The following is a 27926-nucleotide window of genomic DNA, read 5'->3' on the forward strand; positions in this document are numbered from 1 at the left end:
GGTCAAAAGCTTTAGGTTTAAAAAGTAATAATTAGACAACCCAACAAAGCCTCCTCAAAATCATAGCGACTTTGGCAACCCACTACGAGACCTAATCTTGGCTAATCTATCATCATTATCCAAGCCATATGATATCCAGGTGAAGAATCCATCAGAAGTTTCCCTGCTGCTACAGAAATGAATCTCGCAAGAACTAAAACAAGAATACAGAAGATGGTAGTTTGTAGCGAACTAGTAGCTCACTTAATGAAGCAAACTTACAATTTTATGGTTAGAAAATAATGGTACATGTGGATGCTTAAATATGCTCAATTATACCACAGGTACAACATATTGCAATTCTCACTCTAGCCATCCTGCTGCTGAGGCGAACCAATGATGTCTTTCAAGTTCCGAAGAACAGACCAGCAGGGACGTCTTTAAAGTTCCAAGAATTGGCCAAGAGAGTTCTCAGAGATGAAAAAGATCAACCGATACATTTGTGAGCTGCCAATTTGTGTAATGTACATCCCATTTTTCTCCTTTTCTGACCCAAGTAGAATCAATTGCTCTTCAGTGATTATTCTGGTGTTGTTAAACAGTCACGTGCAAAAAAAAATGGAAAAGCCGAAAAACCTGTCCATCCTGAGAAGATCTTGCCCTGCTCAATCATAACCAGATATTGATTAGGGCGGAAAATTTTAATCTCACTGAACAAGATGCTTGCAAAAATGAGTTGCAACAATGTTAATGCATTAGAAACGGGATATTAGCATGCAAAAATGATTGCAGTGTGCAAGGCCTTAAAAGAGTTGATCTTTTTTGAAGCATTTCTGACAACAATAATTAACTGAAAGAATGAGCAGCTTACTCTATAGATAATTCAAGAGGAGGTCCGTAGAAGAATTCTTCAGCCTGCAGCTCTGCCCAAGGTGAACATCACCAAATGCATACCTGAATAACCATGTGGATTAGCATCTAGAATGAGATGTTTGATACAGAAAGTGAAGTCAGATAGCAAAAAAATGACTAAGAGTCAAAAAAATAACCTGTATTCACAATATTCAGGCCAGGCACACCGAGCTTTCCCATAATCCCAGTAGCAGTCTGCATCCCTCAATGGACCACGCCTGGCTGCTCACATGCCCATTTTAGGAACTCCAGAATTTCCAAATGGAGAAAAAGATTACAGAAAACACATGATGGGGATAATAATACCTTTTTTAACAAATTTTGATGTTGCGTCAGGATGTATATCATGCCACATTTCAAGCCATAACTCACGCATTAAAACTTGAGATCTAACAAGATTTCTGTGATTTGCTATAAAAAAAAAGATGATAATCAGGGACCCAATTTACATTGAAGATTTTAAGAACAAAATTTAACCATAATAAGGTTATACAAGCATAAAATCACACCAGGAAAATTTGAACAAAAGCAGGGCAACACACACAACTTGCATCTTCTGGCAGAAGGTTGTCTCTCTAGTAGTAGCCTCACCATCCAAAACAGTTTCTACCAAGGAGTATAATGTAAATTCAACTTCATACACATATCATACCTCTGGAATAATTGAGAATCACTAATCCTATCCATGCTAATTGGAAAGCAGTGTCGTAATAAATAGTGCAAGCCATTAACATGTCTACACATTTTTCAGGATTGTCATGAATCCTTATTAATCTTATTTCCATGGGCAAATAATATACACAAAGCAACTTGCTTCTAAAGTGATGCACCTTAACAGCAATCCTGGGATATTTAATTATTTTATATTCCATTATTCATACTTTTGGCATTTTAGAGAGTAAATCTCATACAGAATAAATATGGGTTCACAGTAACTCTTTCTCACCAGTAAACTAGAGTAATAATTCCTTCAGAATTTTTTTTTTAAAGAGATGTCAGCATAAGAAAGTCACAATGTGAACATAGCCAGGTTAGGAGAGTCCATGTGTCACTTTGATTAGAAAGCAAACTAAAAATCATATGGAAAGCAATGACATATTTCAAATATTGTAACTGTATTTGAGTCGATATTGTTTTGGTGCAAAACAGGTTGTATTAATGACACTTAAAACTTATGGCCAGCTGATAAGGGCTTCAAACGATGCTAAGAAGGCTCTAAATCCTCAGGGTGCCAAAAATAAAATTCTAAAAATAAAAACAATCAATTTATCCTCAAAGTTAAAGATCAGATCAACCAGTATACCCTTATCCAGTTCCCAAACTGCTGTCCTCCTTCCCGGAATGCTTTCAGAATCTTCATAGTAGGTTATATACTTGACACGAGGAGTCCTTGTCATGTTTGGGAGTATGTCTTCACCCTGATGGTGCTCTACGTTCAGGCTTATCTGAACATCCGATCCATCATGCTCAGCCTGCACTACCAATAGCAGGCATAAGTTCACACAACAGCACAGCATATTGCATTGGTAAAGAACATGCTGTCAAGAAATTATCAAAAGTATAAAGAGTTTTAAAAAACCAAGCTGTACTTTTGAATCGAAACTTCATTTCAATCCAAATAAGTTACTAATACTTAAAACTTGAAATAGGGTAATAAGAAAACATGAAAGCAAGAAGGAAAATTAAAGGATAAAATGTGTAGAGGTCACAAGATTCTAAATGCATATGTGCCTCACATAGTATAAGTGGCATGCCTTAAAAACTTTGCCGTCATCTTCAGAAGTTAGGTGTGATGTTGAATTCAAGCTCCATACTCTGTGATATGGGCATCTCCAGCATTCTAGGCCATGTTTTATATACTTGTCTGAAACAAACATTTCTCCTAGAAAGTTTTAGCCTGAGTTTGGACATAAACTAGCTTATTCCATATTTCACCTCACAAGTTCGAAAGTCCAAAAATTCAAATGTTTTAGTTAAAGCAGTGGAATGTTGAATGTAGAAACTCAAGGATTGAATCCTCAAAAATCCAAATCATTTGACAATGGTGTATTCAACCAATGTCCTCTGTTCATTCCAAGTTCATTATTCAGTTGATTAATTCATTGATGGGTGAATTTACTACCTTCAAATTACTATAAAATAAACTGGATCGGCCTTCCAGCCATATGCATGCACAGAAGTGTTCAACATACAACAAGAATGTTATAACAATAATCATAAATTACAACTAGCAAGCATTGTTGAAGGCTTGAAGCATTAGTATAACAAAAGCAAAAACTGAATCAATATAGAAAAGTCCATATCCCACTTCCCCCGTCTATATAACTACAATTTTTCTATCCTCTTCTCATTCATTCCTCTGTTGGGGTTTAGTGCCAGTCAGCAAAAGCTTTACAAAGCCTACATTTAAAAATAGAAGAGCAATGGCGAGATACAAGTGCACCTTCTCAATGTGGCTTAAGAAATCATTAGCATACCTGTGGAGCTCTTGTTATGTTTACCTTGGAACCAAGCCAGGTCTTGCACCACGAGAGGGAGTTATATGGAACCTGTCAAATAGACCTTCAATAACAGATAAATATACACCAACTAATTTGGGAATATTGGGCACCACATAGATAATATTCTATTTCTATACTGAAATCCTAATTCGTCCATATGCTACAGGATGTAGATTAGTTATCATACATACGGTTCCATCCCCACTCACAGCTCCAGGATTCCCGCTAACTGAATTACCAGATCTGATAAGAATATATAAAAAAATTAAACCAAGAATAAAAATAAAAGCACTACATCCAAATGATAAGTTCCAAAAAATTTCAAAACTACTAGGTAGATAGGCAGAAATAAGAATGAAGAATATTGTATAAAAATTAAGTTTGATAAGACAAACTATTCTATATTAGACACAAATAATTAATGTTGCTCTAAGAATTGATTTTGATGATTACAAACTATTTGAGGGGACTACTAATGTATTTTTTATCCTTGGAGATTATTTTTGTGATATTTCAGGTAGTCTAAGAAATTGAGTTTAAAAAACCTCATTTAGCGTGTCAAAGTTAAAGTTTCTGCAAGATGGAGAGGTTTTCGAAGGCTTTTGAAAGTGTCCAAGTCATTTGAAAGCGTTTAGAAGTGTTTTGGTAAGTTTCGTCGGATTTTAAATGCATGAAAAATTGGGTTGGCACAAAATGGAATGGCCCATCTGGGTCATCCCCTTTCATTGGTTAGCCGGCACGCTTCATTTTAGCTCATGGCACGCAGTGGGACGACCCACTTGGGATGACTCATGCAGTGGGACGACCCACCTGGGGCGACCCCTGAGACCCTGAGACTAAAACAGAAAGCTAAACTTTCTGTCTGGCTAAATGAGGCATCCCATGGGACTTCCTAATCACAGTGGGACGACCCATTCTGGGCGAGTTCGTAACGACTAGTTTTCAGTCCATTTTTGGTGCATTTAATGCGCATTAAACACTCTCCAACGGCTCTAAACCAATTCTAAGATATTCTCAAGAATAAATGGTGACTATAAATGCTCTCTTGAAATGAAAAATCACAAAGTTTTGCAAGCATTCAATTTCAAATTCGAGAAAAACTCATTCAGCCCTAAAAGAGAGAAAAGGAGTATTTAATCACTTCACCAATCACTCTCCAGCAGCAATCAAGTGTGGAATTCTTTGAGGGTGTTCAGCAAAAGCTTCTTTTCCTCGAGTATTGTATTTCCATTGCATTTATTGTATCTATTAAAAGAGATTGTGTGCTGAATTTTCTGTACCCTGTTTTTCTAAAATTGTATTTGGATTTTTGAGTTTTGGGGGGTTCCAAAACTCGATTGCGTTGATCCGAACTCTGAATCGGATTATTGAGGGTTGGTTTGTACCCGAAAAATAAGTGTTCTTGCTTGGATAGCAAGGGTCGGAGGTGTCCGACGTGGTATAATCCTTTGAATCTATTTAGTGGATTGATTTTTCAAGTAGAGACTTGGAGAGTGGATATAGATGCAAGGTTGGCACCGAACCACTATAAATTCTTTGTATTTGTTGTGCTTGCCTCTTTTTACTTGTTCTTTGTGCCTTATACTTGCAATCTTATCATTTGTGTTTGAATTTATTTTTATTGAAAATCAACCCTCTCCACTCAAACACTTTAGCACATTGTTTTAGTACACTAATCTTTAAAATTTTAAAAAAATCCAATTCACCCCCTCTTGGGCTCCATATTTGGACAATAAGTGGTATCAGAGCCCGATGCTCTAGTTCTTGCTTGATTTAACCATCAAGAGCTAAAGATCAATGGCAGTCCAATTTGGTACATCCCTAGCTGAGGGGCAATCCACAAACCGATCTCCACTTTTCAATGGGTCAAACTACACCTATTGGAAAGCTCGGATGAGAATTTTCATTCAAGCACTTGACTATGACGTGTGGAGTGTCATAGTAAATGAACCACATACACCCACTAAATTGATTGATGGTGTGTCTCTCCCTAAGTTAGAAGGTGAATGGAATGAACTTAATAAGAAAATGGCTTAGCTCAATGCTAAAGCCATGAATATTTTATATTGTGCTTTGGATGCTAATGAATTTAATCGCATTTCCACATGCAACTCAGCTAAAGAGATTTGAGATAGATTGGAAGTCACACACGAAGGCACAAACCAAGTAAAAGAATCTAAGATCAATATGCTTGTGCATAACTATGAACTGTTTAAAATAGAACCTGAAGAAACAATAACTCAAATGTTCACCCGTTTCACTGACATCATAAATGGTTTAAAAAATCTTGGCAAATGTTATTCTAATAGTGATCTTGTGAGAAAAGTGCTCAAATCCTTACCAAGATCATGGGAGGCAAAAGTCACTGCAATCCAAGAGGCCAAGGATTTGAATACTCTACCATTGGAGGAGCTGCTTGGATCCCTCGTGACTCACGAACTGATCATGAAGCAACACACTGAGGAGGAAACCAAAAGAAAGAGGACCATAGCTCTCAAATCGACAGCTCAGGAAGAAGAAGATACAGAAAAATCAGACAATAGTGAGGAAGATGAGGACTTAGCCCTGATTACTAAAAAATTTAGACGCTTCATGAGGAGAAAAAGACAAGGGACTAAGAAAAGACCACCAGTCAAGGGGGAGCCGAGCAGAGAAAAAGAAAAGAAACAGCCCATCATCTACTATGAATGCAAGAAGTCGGACCACTTCAGATCAGAATGCCCCCAGCTCAAGAAAAGCCAAAAGAAGTTTAAGAAGAAGAAGACCATGATGGCTACATGGAGTGACAGTGATGACTCCACCACCGATGAAGAAACTCATGAAGAAGCCAACGTGTGCCTTATGGCACATGAAAATGAGGTATCACTCGAAACTCAAAGTGAATTTACTTATGATGAACTATTAGAAACTTTTCATAAACTTTTGAATGACCTAAAAAAATTAAGAACAAAAAATAAAAATCTGAAATCAAAAAACCATGCATTAGCTAAGGAAAAAGAAGAAATTGATAAGAAAAATGAAGAATTTCAACTAAAGAATCAGTCTCTAATAAAAGAAAAAGATGAACTTTTTAGTCAAAATAAAACTCTTGTGAAAGAAAATAAAAAACTAAAGAAAGAGGTAACCAAGTTAAAACCTATAGTTGACAGATTTACATTAAGTTTAAACAAACTTCAGATGATCATTAACAGTCAAAAAGCTGTATATGATAAAGTCGGACTTGGCTATAACACTCTAAGAAAGCAAAAATTTTTGAAAAATATTTTTATCAATGCATCTACAAGAAAACTGCCAAATATTACTTGTTTTAGATATGACAAGGTAGGACATAAAGCTTATTCATGTTTATCAAATAAATTTGATACTAGAAATATTAAGAAAATATGGGTTCCAAAAAGAATCATTGTGACTAACTCCAAAGGACCCAAGTTAGCTTGGGTACCTAAGGTTAAAAGTTGATTTCATGTGTGCAGGTTTGTCTTGCATCCCAAGCAACAAAACGAAAGTGGTATCTCAATAGTGGATGCTCAAGACACATGACTGGTGATGAATCTCAATTTATCATATTGGAAGCCAAAAATGGAGGGATGGTCACCTTTGAAGATAATGGCAAAGGAAAGATCATCGGTATTGGTAGTATTGGTATCACTCCCTCCACTTATATTGAAAATGTATTACTTGTAGATGATCTTAAGCATAATCTTTTAAGTATTAGCCAATAATGTGATAAAGGTTATAAAGTAGTTTTTGAATCATCTATATACATAGTAACTAGTCCCACTGATGTTAGCATTAGATTTATTGGATATAGGCATGGCAATGTATATATAGTTGATTTGGATGATCTATCCTTACGAAATATGCAATGTCTTGTGGCCATGAATGCTAAAATTAATGAGACTAGTTGGCTTTGGCACCGTAGGCTTGCACATATTAGTATGCACACACTTTCTAAAATCATTAAAAAAAATTAGTTTTTGGTTTGCCAAAAATTAATTTTGACAAAGACAAAACTTGTGATGCATCTTAATTAGGTAAGCAAACAAGAGTTTCCTTTAAATCTAAAAATATTATTTCAACTTCTAAACCTTTAGAACTCTTGCTATGGATTTATTTGGTCCTACAAGGATAACTAGTCTAGGAGGAAAGAGATATGATTTTATAATTATTGATGATTTTCGCATTTCACTTGGGTTTTGTTTTTAGCTTCTAAGGATGAAGCATTTTCAGCATTCTCTAAGTTTTACCGAAAGATTTTGAATGAAAAAGGTTTACCAATTATTTCTATTCGAAGTGACTATGGCACTGAATTTGAAAACAAAAATTTTGAAAAATTTTGTAATGAAAAGGACATAGATCATAACTTCTCAGCACCTAAAACATCACAACAAAATGAAGTTGTTGAAAAAAAAATAGAACCCTAGAAGAAATGGCCCGTACCATGCAATATGAAAGCAAACTCCCAAAATATTTTTGGACAGAGGCAATTAACACAGCATATTACATTTTAAACTATGCTTTAATAAGACCTATTTTAAAGAAAATATTTTATAAATTATAGAAAGGTAGAAAACCTAATATAGGTTATTTTTATGTTTTTGATTGTCGGTATTTTGTTTTGAATAATGACAAAGATAGCTTAGGCAAATTTGATGCTAAATCTGATAAAGTTATCTTTCTTGGCTATTCCACTTCTAGCAAAGCCTTTAGAGTATTCAATAAAAGAATACTAGTAGTTAAAAAGTCAATTCATATTGTTTTTGATGAAACTAATGATCTTTCATCAAGAAAAAGAGAGGATGCTGATGATGCAGGTATCATAGAAGATGGGATGAAAGAACTCACCCTCAATGACTCAAATGAGCAAAACAAAGATCAATTGGATGAAAGCATCAATGATCAGAACATTCAAGAACAACCTCAAGACAGGTAATCTTTCAAGAGAATGGAGGTATATCCACAATCACCCTAAAGAATTAATAATTGGTGATCCGGTACAAGGAGTAAGAACTAGATCTTCACTTAGAGATGTTTGTAATTATGTAGCTTTTGTTTCCCATTTAGAATCTAAAACAATAGATGAAGCTGAAAAAGACCATAACTAGATAATTGCCATGCAAAAAGAGTTAAACCAATTTGAAAGAAACAATGTATGGACACTAGTTGCTAGACCTAAAAATCACCCCATAATAGAAACTAAATGGGTTTATAGGAACAAATTAAATGAAGATGTAAATGTAATAAGAAACAAAGCAAGATTAGTTGCTAAAGGATACAATCAACGAGAAGGAATTGATTTTGATGAAATATTTGCTCCTGTTGCTAGACTAGAAGCAATAAGAATGCTACTTGCTTTTGCTTGTTTTATGAACTTTAAATTGTTTTAAATAGATGTTAAGAGTGCTTTTCTTAATGGTTATATCGCTGAAGAAGTATATATAGAACAACCTCCTGATTTTGAAAATTATAAATTTTCAGATCATGTGTTTAAGTTAAACAAAGCTTTATATGGATTAAAACAGGCTCCTAGGGAATAGTATGAAAGATTAAGTTTCTATTAGAAAATGATTTTTCAAGAGAAAAAGTTGATACTACTCTTTGTATAAAAAGAAAAGACAAAGAAGTTCTAGTTATACAGATATATGTTGATGACATTATATTTGGATCTACTAATAAAAATTTGTGCCAAGCGTTTGTCAAGCTCATGCAGGGGGAGTTGGAGATGAGCATGATGGGAGAACTCAATTTCTTCTTCGGACTCCAGATTAAACAAACAAAGGGATCTCCATCACCCAAAGTAAGTACACAAGAGAATTATTAAAGAAATTTGGAATGGAGAGCTCAAAAATTGTAAGTTCACCTATGACCCATTCTTGTAAATTAGATAAAGATGAGCATGGTAAAAATATTGATTCAAAGCTCTATAGAGGCATGATAGACTTTCTATTGTATCTGACTGCTAGTAGATCTGATATAATGTTCAGTGTATGCATGTGTGCTAGATATCAATCTAATCTTAAGGAATCTCACTTAAATACTATTAAGAGAATTTTTAAATATTTAAAAAGAACACAAAACCTAGGTCTTTGATTTTTAAAACAATCTTCTATGGACTTAATAGGTTACTCAGATTCAGACTTTACTGGATATAAACTAGATAGAAAAAATACTAGTGGAACTTGCCAATTTCTAGGAGTAAACTTAATCTCTTGGTTCAGCAAAAAGCAAAATTCAGTGGCATTGTCTACGGTCGAAGCCGAATACTTTGCAGCTAAAAGTTGCTGTGCTCAAATCCTGTGGATTGAGCAACAACTCATAGATTTTAGTATTGAACTTAAAAACATCTCCATAAAATGTGATAATACTAGTGCCATCAATTCGATCAAAAATCCAATTCAACACTCTAGATCAAAATACATTGAAATTAGACATCATTTCATAAGAGAACATGTTTAAAATAATGATATAACACTTGAATACATAAACATTGAAAAACAACTAGCTGATATTTTCACCAAAGCATTAAATAAAAATAAATTTTATGATATTAGAAGAAAATTAGGCATCCTATATCCTTCTGCTTGAATTTCAATCATAATTTCACTCCCAAAATTCTTCTAAAATTTTTTGACATCATTATCCTAATCTTGGGAGCCATCTATCATTTTTGGAGAATTTTTCAAGTCAATTAAAAATCCATCAGTGCTATTCAGATACTTTCTCGGATTTTTTTTTATTGAAATACTCAATAAAAAATTATATCAAAATTTATCTGGACTACCAATGATCATCTCAACTCGATATGATCAATTTCAAATTTTTTTTTTAATTTTTTCTCATTTTTAAATCTTTTTCTCATCGCCTGAACTTTTTCTGGATGGGACAACCCATGTGGGACGTCCCCATTGATCGGGCAAACGGATTTCTTAAGAGCCGATCCATTTTCTATTCTATTAAATAGGCTTTTGGAGCGTCTCAAACCCCAAAACCCTTCCTCTCCCTGTCGTCCCAAATCTAGGAATCTCATTCTAGATCTCCCAAAAATCCCAAAATCCCACAAAACCGTGGATCACTCTCCTCAAATTTTTTGATCTCATGGCTCACTCTCTTGTTTTCCCTAAATTCCAAACCCTAACCCACAAAATCCGTGAGAAACTCTCCAAAATCTTCTTCTCTTAGTTTCACTTCAATCCACATCTTTCTCCACCTTCTTGACCATTATCCATCCTCTTCTTGGGACATGGCCCCCAAAATGAGAATGCCACAAAGAAGTCGGTTAGATCCTTAGCGGCAGAGGAAAGGAGGAAGAAGACAACACATGAGCCGACCCAAGCATCTCCACCGATCACTCCAAGTAAGATTTCCCTATCTATAAGGAAGGTTGCTTTGGATAGAAACGTAGACTTTAAATTTTTGAGACATGATGATTTTTCTATTAAAGAAAAACTAATTAAGCAAGGGTGGAAGTCTTTCTTAAGTTTGTCTGAGCCAGTGTATATTGATTTGGTCAAAAAATTTTATTCAAATTTGGTTTTCTCTGATGGTGTTTTGAGATCTACTGTGAAGGAAATCCAAATTATCTTAAATGCAACTAGGCTAGGAAGATTCTTTCAGATGCCTTGTAAGGGTAGTTGCCTAGATGAGCTACCCAAAAAGAAAATTGGACTTAAAACTATTCTTGAAAGAGTAATGTGGAACGGTTCCTGAAGATGGAGGCTAAAGATCTTAGTGTGAAAATAAGGTTGCTCCACCACATGGTGTCTAGGATTTTTTTTTCCAAAGGAGGAAGATATGATTTGATGACTGATAGAGATATTTATCTGATGCACCATGTAGTTTCTGAGACTCTCCTGAACCTACCTTTCTTGATGATCGATGCCATGAGGGAAGCCTTGAACAGATCCAAGGCTCTCTTGCCATATGGCATAGCTCTCACTGTGATTTTTAGAGAGTCTGGAGTGAGTTTTGAGAAAGAAATTGTCTGTAGATTGTCATATACTGACACCTACAACAACCACTCTCTTAGACGTATGGGTTTTGTAACAGTTGATAGCCATTGGACCAAGGGACGAGCTGCAGCAATTGAGGATGATGAGAGGAGCATGCTGAGGGGGAGGGTCCATCTTCTCCTGTGCCCAGACCGAGTCCAGTCGTTCACTATGTTTCAGAGCCTAAGGTAGGACCCTCGGTTAGAGTACCCCCATTGAGCCGTACCGTGCCTACTTTTAGCTTGGAGGATGTTGATATGGGACAGCTTGCTGGGAGAGTGACAGAGATTTTATCTGTTCAGCTGCAGTGGTTTCAGAATCAGCTTCTTCAGGAGTCTCATCAGTTTCAGCAGCAGATTCTACAGCAGGTTCTCCAACAGCAGGCACAGCAGCAGCCACAGTAGTTTCACCAAGCTCCATCAAGTGCCTTCTCTGGTCCTTCCTTGGACTCTTCTATTGTGCCATACATTTCCTCTTTGATGGAGCTCTTGTCTGACTTGAGTACTAGACTGGAGGGTGTGGAGAGTTCCCTTCTCACATTCAGTGGTAGGATTTTCAATATAGAGAGGGAGGTCAGACGGGTTGTAGTCTCTCTCTCTGCTGGAGTGGGCACATCGACTTCTTCTACACCGTAAATGGATGACCTGGTTCGAGAGATAGAGAGACTCTACAGCCAGCTTCGTTCCTCTTGTGAGCTGCTTCGAACAGACATCAGAGACTCCAGAGACTTCGTATCTGCTGATCTAGATGGGCTCCGACTTACTATGAGGGAGATTTTATCCCAGCTTGCTATCAGGACTCAGCTTCAGTCTAGACCCTCTGCATCTAGTGAGCTAGCCTTTGTTCAGCCTATTGCTTTCCATCCTCCGACATCGTCCTCTCGATCCAGATCCTTCGATCGAGGACGAGATTGATCATGTCTCACCTTTCTTGATCTCATGCTCGATGCCCAATCTCACTGATTTCATCATTTTGTATTAGATTACTTAGTTATATCTTGTAGATTGGATGTATGAAAGCTTTATGCTCTTTATGTCCCTTGTAACCTCTCTTTTTGATGTTAATGAATGAGGTTTTTATCATTTTATTTAGCTCATTTCTTTTTTGGATGAATGAATGGATGAATACCTATTATACTTGAATGAATGCACTATTATATTGATATCTGATATGCAATCATGAAAAATCTTACTCCCTTTAGTCTATTTTTTTGATGATGTCAAAAAGAGGGAGAATGATATTATAATGGAGAAAGTAGTGTATCGTCTATCTAAATTTTTTTTACATTTACATGCTCTTTTAAATTTTTTGCTCTGATACAGTATTTGGCACTGATACGCTTCTGATACGCCCATATTTTTTTTACTCTGATACATCTGTTTTTATCCTCACTTTGATACTATTTGAAAAATTGCTCTGATACGTCTATTTTTCTTGAATATTCTGGTATTTCTGATAATTTTATTTTTGCATGAATGCCAAAATGCCTCGACACATTCATTTTTGATTTTACAAAATGCTCCAATTTCTTCTCTTTTGATTTTTGTTCAAATGGTGTCATTCTTGCTTTAAGATCAAAACAAGAAAAAGAGAAAGAAACATTCTTTCATACTTAGTGCTCTGATAACTAAAAACAAGGAAGAAAAGAACAAATTCTTTTATGAATCATTTGTGCTTCAATAAGAAAATTTTTCAAATTGAACACTCTTTATATAAGAAAGAGAGAGATCTTTTTCAAAATGATCAAAATAATCTAATTCATACAAAAAAGGGGAGGATTTTGATTGAATAACAATGATTTTTTGAAATATTCTGATACCTTCACAAATGGTTTCAGCAAAATGAATTAAATCATTAAAGTTTGCTGAAAATATGTATATCATGATCCTCTATGTTGAATCTTTGGCATAATTCTACTAGTAATTCATAAATCCAAATTCTTTGAGCTTTAAAGATATATTTTATGAACACTCAAATATTTTATCATCATCAAAAAGAGAGATTGTTTCTCTAAGAATTGATTTTGATAATCACAAACCATTTGAAGGGACTACTAATGTGTTTCTTGTCCTTGGAGATTATTTTTGTGATATTTCAGATAGTCCAAGAAATTGAGTTTAAAAAGCCTCATCTAGCATGCCAAAGTTGAAGTTTCTGCAAGATGGAGAGGTTTTCGAAGACTTTTGAGAGTGTTCAAATCATTTGAAAATGTTTGGAAGTGTTCTAGTAAGTTTTAGACTTTAAATGCATGAAAAACTAGGTTGGCACAAAATGAGGCGACCCATCTGGGTCATCCCCTTTCAATGGGTAGCCGGCACGTTTCATTTTGGCTTATGGCATGTAGTGGAATGACCCCCGAGACCCTGAGATCAAAACAGAAGCTGAACTTTCTGTCTGGCCAAATGAGACGTCTTATGGAACTTCCCAGTCACAGTGGGATGACCCATCTGAGACGACCCATTCTGGATGAGTTCGTAACGACTAGTTTTCAGTCAGTTTTTGGTGCATTTAATACGCATTAAACACTCTCCAACGGCTCTAAACCAACTCTAAGACATTCTCAAGGGTAAATGATGACTATAAATGCCCTCTTGAAGTGGAAAATCACAAAGTTTTGCAAGCATTCAATTTTAAATCCGAGAAAAGCTCATTCAACCCTAAAAAAGAGAAAAGAAGCATTTAATCACTTCACCAACCACTCTCCAGCAGCAATCAAGTGTGATATTCTTTGAGGGTGTTCAGCAAAAGTTTCTTCCCTTTGAGTATTGTATTTTCATTGCATTTATTGTATCTATTAAAGGGGATTGTGTGCTGAATTTTCTGTACCCTATTTTTTTGAAATTATATTTGGGTTTTTGAGTTTTGGGGGGTTCCAAAACTCGATTGGGTTGATCCGAACCTTGAATCGGATTGTTGAGGATTGGCTTATACCCGAAAAACAAGTGTTCTTGCTTGGATAGCAAGGGTCGGAGGTGTCCGACGTGGTGTAATCCTTTGAATCCATTTAGTGGATTGATTTTCCAAGTAGGGACTTAGAGAGTAGATGTAGGTGCAAGGTTGGCACCAAACCACTATAAATTCTTTGTGTTTGTTGTGCTTGCCTCTCTTTACTTGTTCTTTATGCCTTATACTTGCAATCTTATCATTTGTTTCAATTTATTTTTATTGAAAATCAACCCTCTCCACTTAAACACTTTAGCACATTATTTTAGTACACTAATCTTTAAAATTTTAAAAAGACCCAATTCACCCTCCCTCTTGGGCTCCATATCTGGGCAACAATTAAGTCAAGAATCAAGATGGTAGTATCACTTGTGAGTTGGGGTTTAATCATTTATCCCAATGGTCACACCCCTCTGCTTGGAAATTGAGGTTCTAGATTCGAGTATGGGGTGGTGCATCCTCAAAAATTTGGACTTGGGTAATACGGTAAGGATGGGTTTTCCTCCCATTCTCTCTCTCTCTCAAATGAAGTGATTGTACCATCATAACTGATAGAAGATATGCACAGACTGACTGGATATAATTTTTGATAAAACACACAGATGCATAAGGAGCATATGAAATAGTCATACATTCTTAGCACAATTCTCAGCAAATACTTATACCAGGTACCGTAACATCATTCTTCCCTACACTGGGAAGACAACCTGTGGTTATTGTCACCTGGAAGCCTTTTTTTCTTTTTTTATTGAACTTGCGTTGCTGGCTTATAATGTAATTGGCTTAAGTCCAACCCTTGACTTATTCTAAAACATCCTGCTTATACCTTTTTATGTATTCACGTCTCTTATTCATCATATTCTTCATGTTCTCCTGACCTATCATCATTTCCGATCCATACCAGACTCTCCAATGGAATTATGCAGACATTGTAATGCAAAATAATCAAGTTGAAGACCCTGAAAGATTCTCAGCTTCACTAATATGTCCAAGAGAATAAGTTGATCTAGTAGTTGAAATGGTCTATACTTCATGTTGAAGCATCATGGTACTTCTAACATACAGGATGATATTGATCTTACCAACAAAGAAGTCCAAGCACCAAAACACTGTGTCATTCTAGTGACAGTGTATCAACAAGGTTACCTAGATCTCCACTCAGTTGGAATAAGATTTCTTGGTTTGTATTAAATAAACATGTTCCTCAATGACCATCAAAAAACAACCTATATTGGTTAGCAAAAAATGAGACATACAACAATCCACCCTTTAATTCAAAACCCCCTAATAGTGCAATGCAGATGATAAAGCAAAAGAAACCGAATCATTAATATGCAAGGTTTTAAATTCCGTGGGACAAGACTGTCTTGATTTCCTCATGAAATGGGACATACCGCTATGCTATCCCAATCCATCCTGACACTTGGGTCAGGGGATGTTCCAAGTCCCGATAGAGACACTAGGACAATAGCGGGATGGTCCTGTCCCAACACATGGGATGGTGTCCCGTCCCAATGTACCATGGGATGTCCAACAAAGACTTGAATCCTTCTTAATATGAACTTTGCACAAACTAAAATAACTTGACGGCTGCAAGGAACTTCCTTTTCCATCCCTTGGCTCATTGTTTAACAATGGAATCCTCTAGCCTACCTCAAAAAGACAAGTCCAACCAGAAAAAGGCTGATGCAGCTGGGAATCACCCGAGGCCCAGGCAGGGAAAAAATGGTCATGTGACAGCACAAAGTTTGCTGTCAGAAGCAAGTCTACAGTTAGAAGGATCTGATGGCAAAAAACCTTCCAGAAGGCCTTTGAAGTAACCCAGTCCAGCAACTCAGCTTGATCCAATGACAGTCCATACATTGTCCGAAGAATTAAGATGGCGTCAACTTCAAAATTCCGGTGTCCAAAATTAAGTCAGACTTGAAGCCTAGGATCTGATGACACCCTATTCACCATCAAATCCCATCTGATGGCAAACTAACTGCCATCTGACCCAATTTGGTGGCACTGTGTTCAGCAACAGAATGAATATTTTTCTAAAAATTGCCCCTTCAGTAAGATTAATTGTTCTAGTGGTCTTAGGACTTGTTTTTGGATTTCTTGATCGGGCTCTAATGGTATCCACTCATTCCTAAAATTTAATGGACCCTAGAGCCTATAAATGCCCCTCCCTCCATGTACCCCAGTTTTACATATCAGCTCCATCAAAATTTTCTTTAGTACATGTTAACTCATGGTTTTCTCTTTAAATTTTTTGCATGGTGGATTCTATGCAACTCTAGCGGATTCTGGGGTGCCTTGGTTTATTCTGGAGATCCATGGTGACGAGCTTGGTAGATTTTGGCAGATTGACGTCCAGTTCGATAATGTGAGATGGATTCCGGGCAATAGCAAGGGTCTTAGGTAGCCAGGTAAGCTATTAATTATCCCCAGTTAACCCTTAATTCCTTCTTTACTCTACTACCTTTAGATTTTAAAATTTATATTAGCTTTCTTGCTTCTAGACCTAGATTCATTTCTTGCATAACTAGTTCAATGTTCTGCTGTGTCGCTTTAAAATCGTGCTAGGCCTCCTAGCTCGCATCAAGAGCAAATGAGATAGAGAAACATATATCCTTCTATTGAGGAGTTCAAACTTTACAAATAAAAAGACCCAATTTCCTAGTAATTTAGAAGCATGGGTATCACATCAATGCACACAAATGTCAAGATGATGAGTACTGGTAATGTTCTTACTATTACAACTAGTACTACTGTACTACATTTATGTTATTTCTGTTACTATTAGATAAATATAAGTTGTATCTAGGTTGACACTTGCCTTGAAAACAGGGCTCCTTCATGTTCATAAATAACATCAGTTATGATCCAGTTATCAGGATATGGTTTGCCACTGGGTGCAAAATAGTATCCGACCTGTTTCAAAAAATATAACAACAGAGTATCCATCAACTAATAATCCTGAATAGCTGCAGAATTTTAAACATCAATAAAAGAATGGCCGATGACAAAAAAAAAACACTAAATCCTTTGATGTAAGCAGATAAATTGAAACTGACCCGAATATATTACATTAGCAACTTTTCTTGGTTATCACAAATTCTGAAAAAGTGCAAATATAGAACTTAACAATCAAGTCCTTGTGCAAGTTATTCACTGGTCCTTTTCTTCATTATACCATAAAGTATCTTTGACTGCAGTAATGTTCTAGCATTACCATCAACCCATGCAAACCTTTTTCAATTTTCGAAGGGAAGCTGAGAGCCAAAATCTTAAACATGGTATGGAGCCTACCAGTTTTGTCCCAGAATGATATGCTATTGGTACAGGCTGGATGAACTGAGAAAGTATCAAGAAGAGTAAAAAGCAATAGGTACAGTCGGTATGAATCTGTCAGTAGGCAACCGACATGGTGAGTACAGACAGGTTCAAGAGCGAACAGGTCTCCCGCATCCATAATGGTACCAATTTTTCTACCAGAACATAACACCAGTGCTACTTCATCGAACTGACAGTATTGAAATCCTTGGTGAGAGCACATTGTCTAGACATTATTTTCTGTAAAGAATGTACAGTTCTACTGTAATTTTGACACTTACATAAACATTTGTAAAGTAGTAGACAACTAGAGATTGCAGCTATTTTGTGAGATCTTGAATTGATCAAGGATAAAAGTACTGTATCATTTGATGTCATGATCTGTTTTAAGGGCATAATAATAGTGTGTAACAGCAATAAACACCATCATAAAATTGAAACCACATGTAACTGGCGGACAGTCTATGTTAACTTTGGAATGATAAAGATAAAGCAAGTGAATCCAGGATATATCAAGTGCAACAGTTTTCCAGCAGCAAGTTGCAGATATCCAGTACAAAGGAAATGATAACAAGACAGATAAAAAGGAAATAGCAGCACATGCATAAGCATTTAAATGAATCATAAAAGTAAAGAATTATTTGTATAGGCAAAAAGTTAAAGATTAGTGTGCACTATAAATACATCGAGTTAGCAGTAAAATAATGATGATCAAATTGGAAGCCTGGAAAGGTGTCCATAATAATTTTACTTGGAGAAAATAAGTACTTCTACTTTGTTCAGACAAAACTAGTGATACCTCAGTCTTTAAATCAATCCCATATATGCAAAAGATGTTCTTTAGTGGAGGTCTCTCCCAAGGTGTTAGAGGATTCAGCACTGGGTCATCCTGGTAGTACCTGAGGTTTACAAATTTCAACATAAAGCCTTTCAGACATGTTTGAAAATCACACAATAATTTTTTCATGGAAAATAGCTCTCATAATCATTCAAATATAACCGTCAGAAACGAAAAGAAAGAAGAAGAATAAAGGCACATTGGCTCATTTAAGATTTGCGTGCAGGCATATGGTGTTGACACAAGCCACCAAAAGAAGGCAGTAAGGGATGCCAGTCAGTCAAAATTGACTTTACCACTGCCTCCTCCCAATCAAAACTCAGGCCTAGGTACAGACATTCAAGCTGCGGTATGTAGTCTTTGTACAGAATTTCAATAATATGTTTCTCTTAAAATTTAGAGTTAAATTCGTCAATATTTGAGATGGGAACTGGGGCATCTATCCACGGCCTTGAACTATCAAGGCTCTTATACTTGGATTGTCCACCATGTAAAGATTGTTTGGGTTTTTCATTACATGCCTCAGACATATAAGAATTTTGAAGAGCAATGCCAAACCTAATTTTATCATCATTCATTACCTGGGATCCAAACAAGTGATATCAGAACTCTAGCAGGTCAGAGTGGCAGCTGAATCCAGCAATAGCCAATTTGATGGTCATCCAACAATATGAAGGGTGAAAAAATTCTGCTTCACTAGCATTTGCAAGAGCAGAAACAGACACGAACAAGATTGTGTGCGGAAAAGGAAAGAGAAGAGCAACTTTGCATTAGCTATAGTGGGTTGAGCAAAGGTGCGGAACTAGACCTAAGCAAAACTTGCCACAGTAAGATGATACAAAACATAATATCACCATGCACATGAGATACAAACATTTCAACATGCCCATGAGTTCATAAAATGGGTATATGAAAAATGACAAACTCACTTCTGCAGCTGGTACAGGAGTCTTTTGCTATCTGGATCATAGTCCTCTATTGCTTTGAAGAAGGTGCCGTCGGAAACTTCTCTAGCAGAAAAAGATAATTGAATAGGTCTTCCACATTCCATGTTAGAAGTCATATCCTGAGCTACATCCAAGATTGATGGGAAAGCATCTGAGCCTGCAGATTGAAACAGTAAATTGACTACACATAAAGCTTAATATTACTTCTTACAAAGAGAGAGATCAAAAAAAACACCTCGAATAGAAGGAAGCTCAATATTTATAATCTCTGTGGGCCAACCAGAGTAGTTTGTTTGAAATTCTATTTCATCACAATGGTAAGTATGATGATGACCTTCCCTTTCTCCAAAAAAATGTTTCCAGTATACATCATCTGCTTTACAGTGCTTTGAGAATGGCATCAGCCATAAAGAAGAACCAAATGAATTATACATCAATCGTGCTGTTCCCTGATGAAATGTACAACTAGTTAAAACATAAAACAGGTTTATCAAATACTTGTGAATAAGGGCAGCGTGACCAAAATGCCTTAAGATCAAGTCAATAGTATGTGCGTAGAAGACTGTAGCCATTTAGAAGAGCATCAACAACAGAGGAGTTGTACTCCAGAAGAAAGTGTTAGAAGATGACCTGTTGCGTCCAAATCAAAACACACCATGCAATGGAAGAGGAATGGACAGAATGGTCATTTAATAGCAGGATCGTATACTTGCAAAATCAATAGGTTAGCTACTGCCCATTGATTAGCTGAACCTCTCGCTAATAAGGCATTGTGCAAAGTGGAAGCCTCAAAATAGTCCAAATTATGGTAACAAGGGAATGGATTACACTTTGTTTCGAAAAATTTGGCAGTTGGGATTCTAAGGCTGCTAATGTCCTTCAATTCGGCACCCTATTCTAGTTGTTCTGAAGCCACTCAGGCACCTTCGCCTAGGACCAAAACATATATGGGTCCAACAATCAGACATGACTCCATAAGAATTATGTAAGAATGTGGGAGAAGAACTAATTAAGTTGTTAATTTTCATTAGGGAGAAAGGAGAAAAAAAGTATATGGAGCATATGAAAATGAACATGCCTAAGCACTATTTGGTGCCTGTAAATGTAAAAGACATGGCTGTTGCATTTGGAAAGAAAAGAGAAAATGTTAGAACAATCATCCAGCAAAGTTCCTGGTAAAAGCAGGCGTACTCTAAGTAATATTACATTATAAATGTATTCACAAGAACAATCATCCAGCAAAGTTCATGGTAAGAGCAGGCAAACTCTAAGTAATACTACATTATAAATGTATTCACAATAACAATCATGACCTTAACCGTCATACCCTTCCCCAACTGTTTAGGACTTGTTTGGTTCATGGAAAGAATTCACCTCACTAGAATGTGTTTTTTGGGAAGCTGATGCCTGGGTACATTGTATTTGAGAAAGTGGTTTTGGCATGTTTGATTGACTACCAGAAAGTAGCATAGGAAGTGCACTTTCCAAAGGAACTTATGTTTGGTTGAGCATCAACTTTACTGGGAAAGTTATATAAAATATTTTTTATGCCCTTAATAAACTAACTATATGGAGAAGAAGAGGACATAAGCCACTAGGATTAAGGGCATTTCTAAAAATAAAGGATTTTACCTTAGTTCCAAGCCCATGGGAAAGTGGGTTTCCCATGTCCCACATGGGTTTCTATTTTTTTATGGGAGGTGGGAAACTTATTCCCACGGCAATGCTAGTTTCCTATCTCTCTCATTTGAAACCTTCAACCAAACATAAGCCACTTTATCATTTTCCTGTTGACCACACTTCCCCCCTCCTCTTCTTGTGAACCAAACGAGTCTTTAGAGTCAGCTTTATGGATCCTCATTCCTACTTGAGTCCGATATTAATCAAGCCAACAAGGAATTCCCTTCATTCCTAGAATCAACCATATGGACATGGATTTGAGTGGCATATTGGCATTAAGTGAAACTTCTAATTGCAAAGTCATAAAATCATTATAGCTTAATGCTTCAATTCCATCAACCTCACCATAGTCCATTATTTATTGATAAATTTCTTTTATGGAAATTTTGAAATTCATGAATTGATGATTTTTTAATAGTAAAAGCAACATATATCCCCAACAAGGAAGTCGATTCCGCACATTCATTGAACAACAAAAGGGCATGGCAGAGAAATCGCTTGCCCCAATGAGTAAAATATAAGATGTTGTTTTCTAACAAAAAGCTAAAGTTATGATATGATCCCCTATCCTCTAGCTTGTTCACTAAAAACGGGCATTTAATGTGCCACATGAAACATTTGAATATAACACACAGTATGGTGCCATTCTCAAGGAAACATAAGCCTGTCGTATGGAACACTGGCCGGCAAATTCAGGATGTTAGATCTGTAGTATGTGTTTGTGCATGTGCATATAGCAGACAGATAAAATTCAATACTATGTGAGAGTGGAGAGCTTCCCCCTCCATATACCAAATGTCAAAAAAGTGAGTTGCTAAAATTTTGTGCTTCTGAAATTAGCTAAGTAAAAAAGAAATTCAATCTATAATAATGTGCGTCTGCACAAGCATAAGTTGAAAAAGTTCAATTAATTTTGAAAGGAAAAGCGAAAAGAAAGAAAGGTCCACACCAAGAAGCAAGACCACCACAGAAAGCTAAATTATAACTCATTAGCAATACCAGAAAGCTATTTGGGCCAACATTATCAACTATTGACATTTGTGCCTTTTACACACAGTGCTCCTGGAGCAATCTCATGAAGGGTCTAGGAATTCTACTAGCACACCAACTAGGAATTCTACTAGCACAGGAAATGGAGAAAAAGGCACATAGCTGAGGTATGCATTAAGGAGAGCAAATGAATGTACCTCAGCAACTGGAAGACCAAATGTAAATCCAAATAGAGTGGCCTTGACCGATTCAGTAGAACCAAGAAGAGGAGCTCCTGAAATTAAATCACCAAACCAGAAGCATAAGGTTGACAGCCAAGTGTCCAAGCAGAAAACACATAAGAAAGGAAAGTGAGCGCACCAACAGCAAAATAGGCATGAATGTGTGCATCAAGCCATTGGATGTACTGCTTTGGTGCAATTTCAAGTTTTAACCATTCTAAGAAGTAGCGGAAAACATTGTTTCCCATTGAATGAGCAAACACCAAAGAGGGGCCCCCACGAAGTTTAAGTGCAGTTTCAAAAGTTAACCTGCAAGTTGAAGAGCATAAAAAATTAAAGTGGTTATTAGAAACATCTAATTATAATTGAACTGTTAAAAAGTACAAATAATCAACTGTCTCAAACAGAATATGAGGCAAGATAGGAGGAAAACTAAAAAGCATGCAAAATGAACTGGAAAGGGAAAAAATGCAAGCCATCACTCTCCAGTCTTCATTATATACACTAATTCAGAAGCAAATATGAGAATCCATCATCAAATTCTAATTCAAATCCATGCCTTAAAATTAAAATCTTCCAGTTTCCTCTTAATTATGGATTTGGCTGTCAGTTGGCATGGTCTAATACATACCATGCCAGTGCACAACCAGTGGTCATTATGAGCTACCAACATAAATTTGCTAGCCTGAATTGGCAGGCCGCAACAATGAAGTTTCCCTTAAAAATTAGTACACAGCCAGAGCCAAAGGTAAGATATGCAAAAGTCTAAATGAAATAGAGGCATCAATCAAATTTATATTAGAGGTGCTACTGAAAGCAAATAGACATAGCGAAAACACTACTGCAGCAAGTGGCAAGGAACTCTTTTGGAAAATAAACAAAAGAATATAACTGAAATATACAAACTTTAGTTTGTGAAAGTAAAGGTCTCGCTCCTCAAGCTTTGATGCTGATAACCTCCAATCATATGGAACAGCAATAATTGCATTAGCCTCGATTCCAAATTCAATGCACCATTTAAGCCATTCTTTCCAAACGGAAGAAAGAGGTCCTAGATTATCAAGACAAAAAAAAATGTAAATAAAAATAAAAGAACTGAGGGATATACCAACATCCATTATGAGACACGTTCATGTAACAATGTGAAAGCCAAAAAGTTGACCAAGCACAAAGAAGCATGAGCTGCCTCATATTTAGTGAAGGAAATGCAAGCTGAAGAAATACTATTTCAGCAGTAGCTCAACAACTAAAAAAAGCAAGCATTCACCTGTTATATATCCTGGATCCAGTTCAGTGATAGCAGAAAGACCACTGTCAGGCCTTGATTTGCATTCAGGGTGATCAGTTTGATTGTAAGGATCCAGCAACATGCACTTAAGCCAACAATTTACAGCAGAAAGAACCTGCAGAAGTCATGATTAAGGTACAGATCTTGACATGTTCTATGATATCATCAGCTCATAAACAGGCCTAAAAATCATCTTGACTACATAAGAAACAAATACCTCTGAAAAGTTAATTTACAAGTATAAGAACTAAACACTTGAAGCTATATGATAGGTTAACACAGATAGCGAAAAAAAACTCATACATGTCACTTATGTAAAAGATTGAATTTATGTATTGAGAAAATAGTGACGCTAAACTTTCTTGACATGTGACATGTGGTTGTGTGTGACTACCGAGCAACTGCATTGACAAACCAATGAAGTATTTAAGTTAATCCAGTCCAAATACAGGGCACATTTGTATCGCTTTAAGAAAGTCCATTTGCAGCTTTTAAAGTTAAAAACGTATTTTCTGAAAAAGTTAAGCATTCAGAAAAATTGTCTAAGAAGTGCTTCCAGGAGAAGCAGAAATCAAAAAGACATCATTAGAAATTAGAACAGTTAACTTTTAGCTTCTTTTTTAGTGAGATTGCTCCATATCTTTCAAATATGGTAAGTCCATCTATAAAGGTAGTTACAAAAAAGTGATTGCCAAATGTTAAATATATTAGGAAGTGGTTTTCTATTAATCTAGATTTTGTAAAAAAGGGCTTTTGAAAAGCAGAAGCACCACCAAGCACACCTACAATACAAGAAATAAAAGAGAGATCATAATGAAACTAAAAGAAAATTTGGTGGTTGTGGGACTAAAGATCACGATACCTTACTAAAACCTTAAGCAAACCAAGCTCGAAAGCCAGTACCTATTTAAGGGTATAAAAATAAAAATAAAAATAAAAAAAGAGAAGACTATAAGAAAATACAAAGAAAATTTGATGGGAATTGGCAGCAAAGAAAACATCTTAACAAGATGAGAATCGAAGTAGAAAGGGGAGGTGGACCTAAAAGCCACCAAGAGGAAGCTGAATGACAAAACAGTCTGTTATATAAACAAAAAAAAGAAAAGAAAAGAAAAGGAACCTAGCACGTAGCAAGACATGATCTTGAGCAAACCCCTACAATGAGAAATGCATCAGTCAAGCATTGACACCACCGTATTCCCAGATTCAGCATAATAAAAAGAAAAAAAAAATTCAATAACTAATATATATATATATATATATATATATATATATATATATATATATATATATATATATATATGGACAAACTTGGATAATGTTGATCGGATTTGGGCTCAAATCCGGTCAACTCAAAACTGAACAATGGGGATCCTACATCGATGATCCAAGCTGTTGGATGTGATTTATTACCTCAAAACTGCTTGCATACCAAAAATCATATGATTTGAAAACCCCTAATCTATGTATCAAGTGATCAAAAAATATATCTAATTCAATTTTATTTAGGCTGTCCAATTTTTGACTACTCGATGCATAAACTAAGGGTTCTCCAAATTATATAATTTTTTGTTTACAAGCAGTTTTCAAATAGTAGATCACATTCAACTACTTGGATCATTGACGTAGGGCACCTATTATAGAGTTTTGATTTGAACGGATCTAAGTCCAAATCTGATTGATCTGATTATACCTTGGCTCTCTCTCTATAAGAGATGTATGTATATATGTATGCATAAGAAAGAATGGAAAAAGGAAAAAGTTGGGCGACACACTTCAAGTTAACTCTTTGAAATTTGAGTTAATAATTTTAAAATCAATGGTAGGCTATTCAAACTAAAGATTCAAATCATTGAATCTAGAAACCAAAATTTATGTATTTTGGTGGTCTCTAATTATGCATCAAGTTGGGAAAAATATGACACATAGGATCATGATCTATATATCTTAAAATATGATACTAAGTTTTAATTGTTGGTTCATAGTTAAGCATAAAATCATCCTATTAAGATCATCTATTTTGATCTGTACTTGATGATTAAGTCAGAAAATACCAAAATTTTATAAATTTTAGTTTCTAACCACTTTCTATAGTATAGACCAAGTTTAACTGGCACTTGGATTATCCATAATTGTTTTTGAATTTTTTACTCGGAGTTTACTCAACTCAAAAGGATAATGGTACCGAATGGGAGCAGGGTACAACATCCTGACAAAGAAACAATCTCGCGCGTAAAAGTTAAACTCAGTGTAGAAAACAGATAAGAATTCGACGAGAACAAAAAATTACGAAAAATCACTAGAGAGTGGGAGTCAACAAAAAACATCCCACCAAAAAACGATCTTGATCAAAACCCTATCAGAAAGAAGGCATCCATCGAGCATCCGCAGCAATCTGGCGTAGTAAACAGACAATAATCCAAGTAGAAAGAAAGCAACGGTAAAAAAGAAGATGATTTTAGTGAGGGAGGGGTTAATAATTAATTACTCGAGTGGTGTCGAGCCAGACGGAGTCGAGAGGGTTGAAGTCGAGGGGGGAGTAGGGGCAGTCAAGAACCGACCAAGCCCTCAGCTGCGTCGACGCGAACCCCGGTATGATGATCCCCGAGAGCTTCGACGCGTAGAGGTCCCGCTCCCCTCTTCCTGATGACGACGAAGGATCCTCTCCAACAACGACGCTGCCGACGAGGAGAACCGATACGAGAAGCAAAGAGAGGCGCCGCGTCCGAAGCCTTTGGGCTCCTCCTCCGACCGCCATCCCCGAGAAGAAGGCGAGGGAGAGAGACAAGTATGGAGGCCTCCCGGCCTTCCTTGGTGGGGGAAGAAAGACTGGTCAGCCGCCGACCACGCGCTCGGAGTGGGAACGCAGCGGAAATAGAGAATGAGAGGTTCGGCGAATCGAAACTCAGAAATCGGAGGAGAGGGAAGGAGGGAGGGATGGAGAGATCTCATCCGACGGACGGCGTTCCAAAATTCCCAACGGCTCAGGCGCTGCTGATGATTTGGGGACCCGATGATTAATTAGTGTTGGACCATCAGGCTAGGGCCAGTTTTCACATGGACAAAGTCCACTCATCAGAGGGCAACACGCCCCGGCTTTCCTCCCCGTCCATCTTTGTCCGTGTTTGACTTTCTGGTTGGACTGATCCACCTGCTCGACGGTTGATCTGGTCCGACTAATAATTTTTTGAAATTAAGAGATTGTTGAGTCCAAACCCTTCAAACCTGTTTCCCTTGCAACCCTTAGCAGCCTTTATGTGATTGGAAAAGGAACAATGGAGGAGAACTAGAGAGATGCTCCAAATTTTAAATTTTTTGACGATGGAATCATATTCGACAAGCTACCAGATGGTTTGCATTTCCATAGTAGAGATAATATCAATATATTCATGTGCAAATAAAGGCAAATTGCATGAGACAATAATTATAGACATATTTAGTTGAGAAAAATTAGATTTTAAAATAAAAATAAAAATAAATTATTTTTATTTCAATCGTTTGATTGAAAGAAGTTCCATTCTCGTTCCCATTCTAGAGGAAATGAGATTGCCTCAATCTACTCCAAATTCAATTCCTACTTCCTTTTAATATTTAAAACTCATTCTAATTTTAATTTTGATTTTAATCATGAACCAAATACTTTAGGTGATGGCCAATCCTATCCCCATTTCAACTTATTTTGATTCTGGTTCCAATTCAAATGCGAACCAAACACGCCCTATATGTTATCTTAGTTAAATGAGTCACTTGTATATTATAGATGACCTTTGCTTGGATTCATATATAAGTTTGATTATCTTCACAAGATATATACTCTTGGACCGTCTTTGGTTTAGCAATAAGAAATTTGAAATATCAAAAATATCTGCTTAAAAATTTATCCACAACTTATTCTTATTTTCATTTGATCATGGTTTCTAGAATAAATTTAGATCGAGGGATTGAGGGTTTAAATTTTTATTTTTGTTTTTCACAAAAAAGAAACAAACATAAATTGCTTACGTACTCTCCTTGGAATAGTTACGCATGGCATAAACTAGCTTGGCATTTGGCATGCATAGCCATTTTTAGTTTATATATTTTTTATTTATTTTTAAAAAAGGCCATGCATGTCTTGTTGCCACACCAAATAAAGTCTTGGTGTGGTATTTATGTTATATATTAGTTCAAAGATGTTTGCAACAAATAAGTAATTAGTATTTGCTATATACATGTGATTTATCCAAAGAAGGATTGTTACATAAATAGATGCTGATACGGCATATAAATCAGCATCTCTATTATGAATAGGTGATAAGTAGTATATTTTTATATTTAT

The 27926-nt window shown here is 36.2% G+C and overlaps 1 protein-coding gene and 1 pseudogene across 8 annotated transcripts; one reads left to right on the forward strand and one right to left on the reverse strand.

Annotated features, from left to right (window-relative positions):
• Positions 1-164: 164 nt before the first annotated feature.
• Positions 165-26618, reverse strand: LOC105059187 (phospholipid--sterol O-acyltransferase). Of its 8 annotated transcripts, none has more exons than XR_834244.4 (16): positions 26097-26617; positions 23588-23723; positions 23227-23371; positions 22460-22629; positions 22297-22373; positions 19665-19878; positions 19412-19586; positions 18444-18543; positions 17148-17242; positions 3584-3635; positions 3369-3440; positions 2195-2363; positions 1198-1292; positions 1029-1113; positions 851-933; positions 165-640 (listed from the first exon to the last, which is right to left on the reverse strand). XR_834244.4 is itself a non-coding variant. In XM_010942419.4 (16 exons), exons 1-15 carry the CDS (start codon positions 26364-26366, stop codon positions 852-854), a joined length of 1923 nt encoding a protein of 640 aa, XP_010940721.1. In that variant the 5' UTR covers positions 26367-26616; the 3' UTR covers positions 165-640; position 851. The 8 variants fall into 8 exon arrangements, 3 of the variants coding, with proteins under 3 accessions (XP_010940721.1, XP_010940720.1, XP_010940724.1); XM_010942419.4 differs by having other exon boundaries at positions 1198-1302; positions 3393-3440; positions 26097-26616; XM_010942418.4 differs by having other exon boundaries at positions 1198-1302; positions 26097-26615.
• On the forward strand, positions 5190-6860 carry LOC140854307 (uncharacterized; annotated as a pseudogene).
• Positions 26619-27926: the final 1308 nt, after the last annotated feature.

The sequence above is a fragment of the Elaeis guineensis genome, chromosome 16 (assembly GCF_000442705.2).
Source record: "Elaeis guineensis isolate ETL-2024a chromosome 16, EG11, whole genome shotgun sequence".
Lineage (NCBI taxonomy): Eukaryota > Viridiplantae > Streptophyta > Magnoliopsida > Arecales > Arecaceae > Elaeis > Elaeis guineensis.

Coding starts and splice junctions, on each gene's coding strand:
- LOC105059187 (XM_010942418.4), bottom strand. CDS start 26,366: ATGGCGGTCGGAGGAGGAGCCCAAAGGCTTCGGACGCGGCGCCTCTCT. Junction 23,372..23,587: donor GGATCCAGGATATATAACAG/GTGAATGCTTGC, acceptor TTGATAATCTAG/GACCTCTTTCTTCCGTTTGG. Junction 934..1,028: donor CCTGAATATTGTGAATACAG/GTTATTTTTTTG, acceptor ATGGTTATTCAG/GTATGCATTTGGTGATGTTC.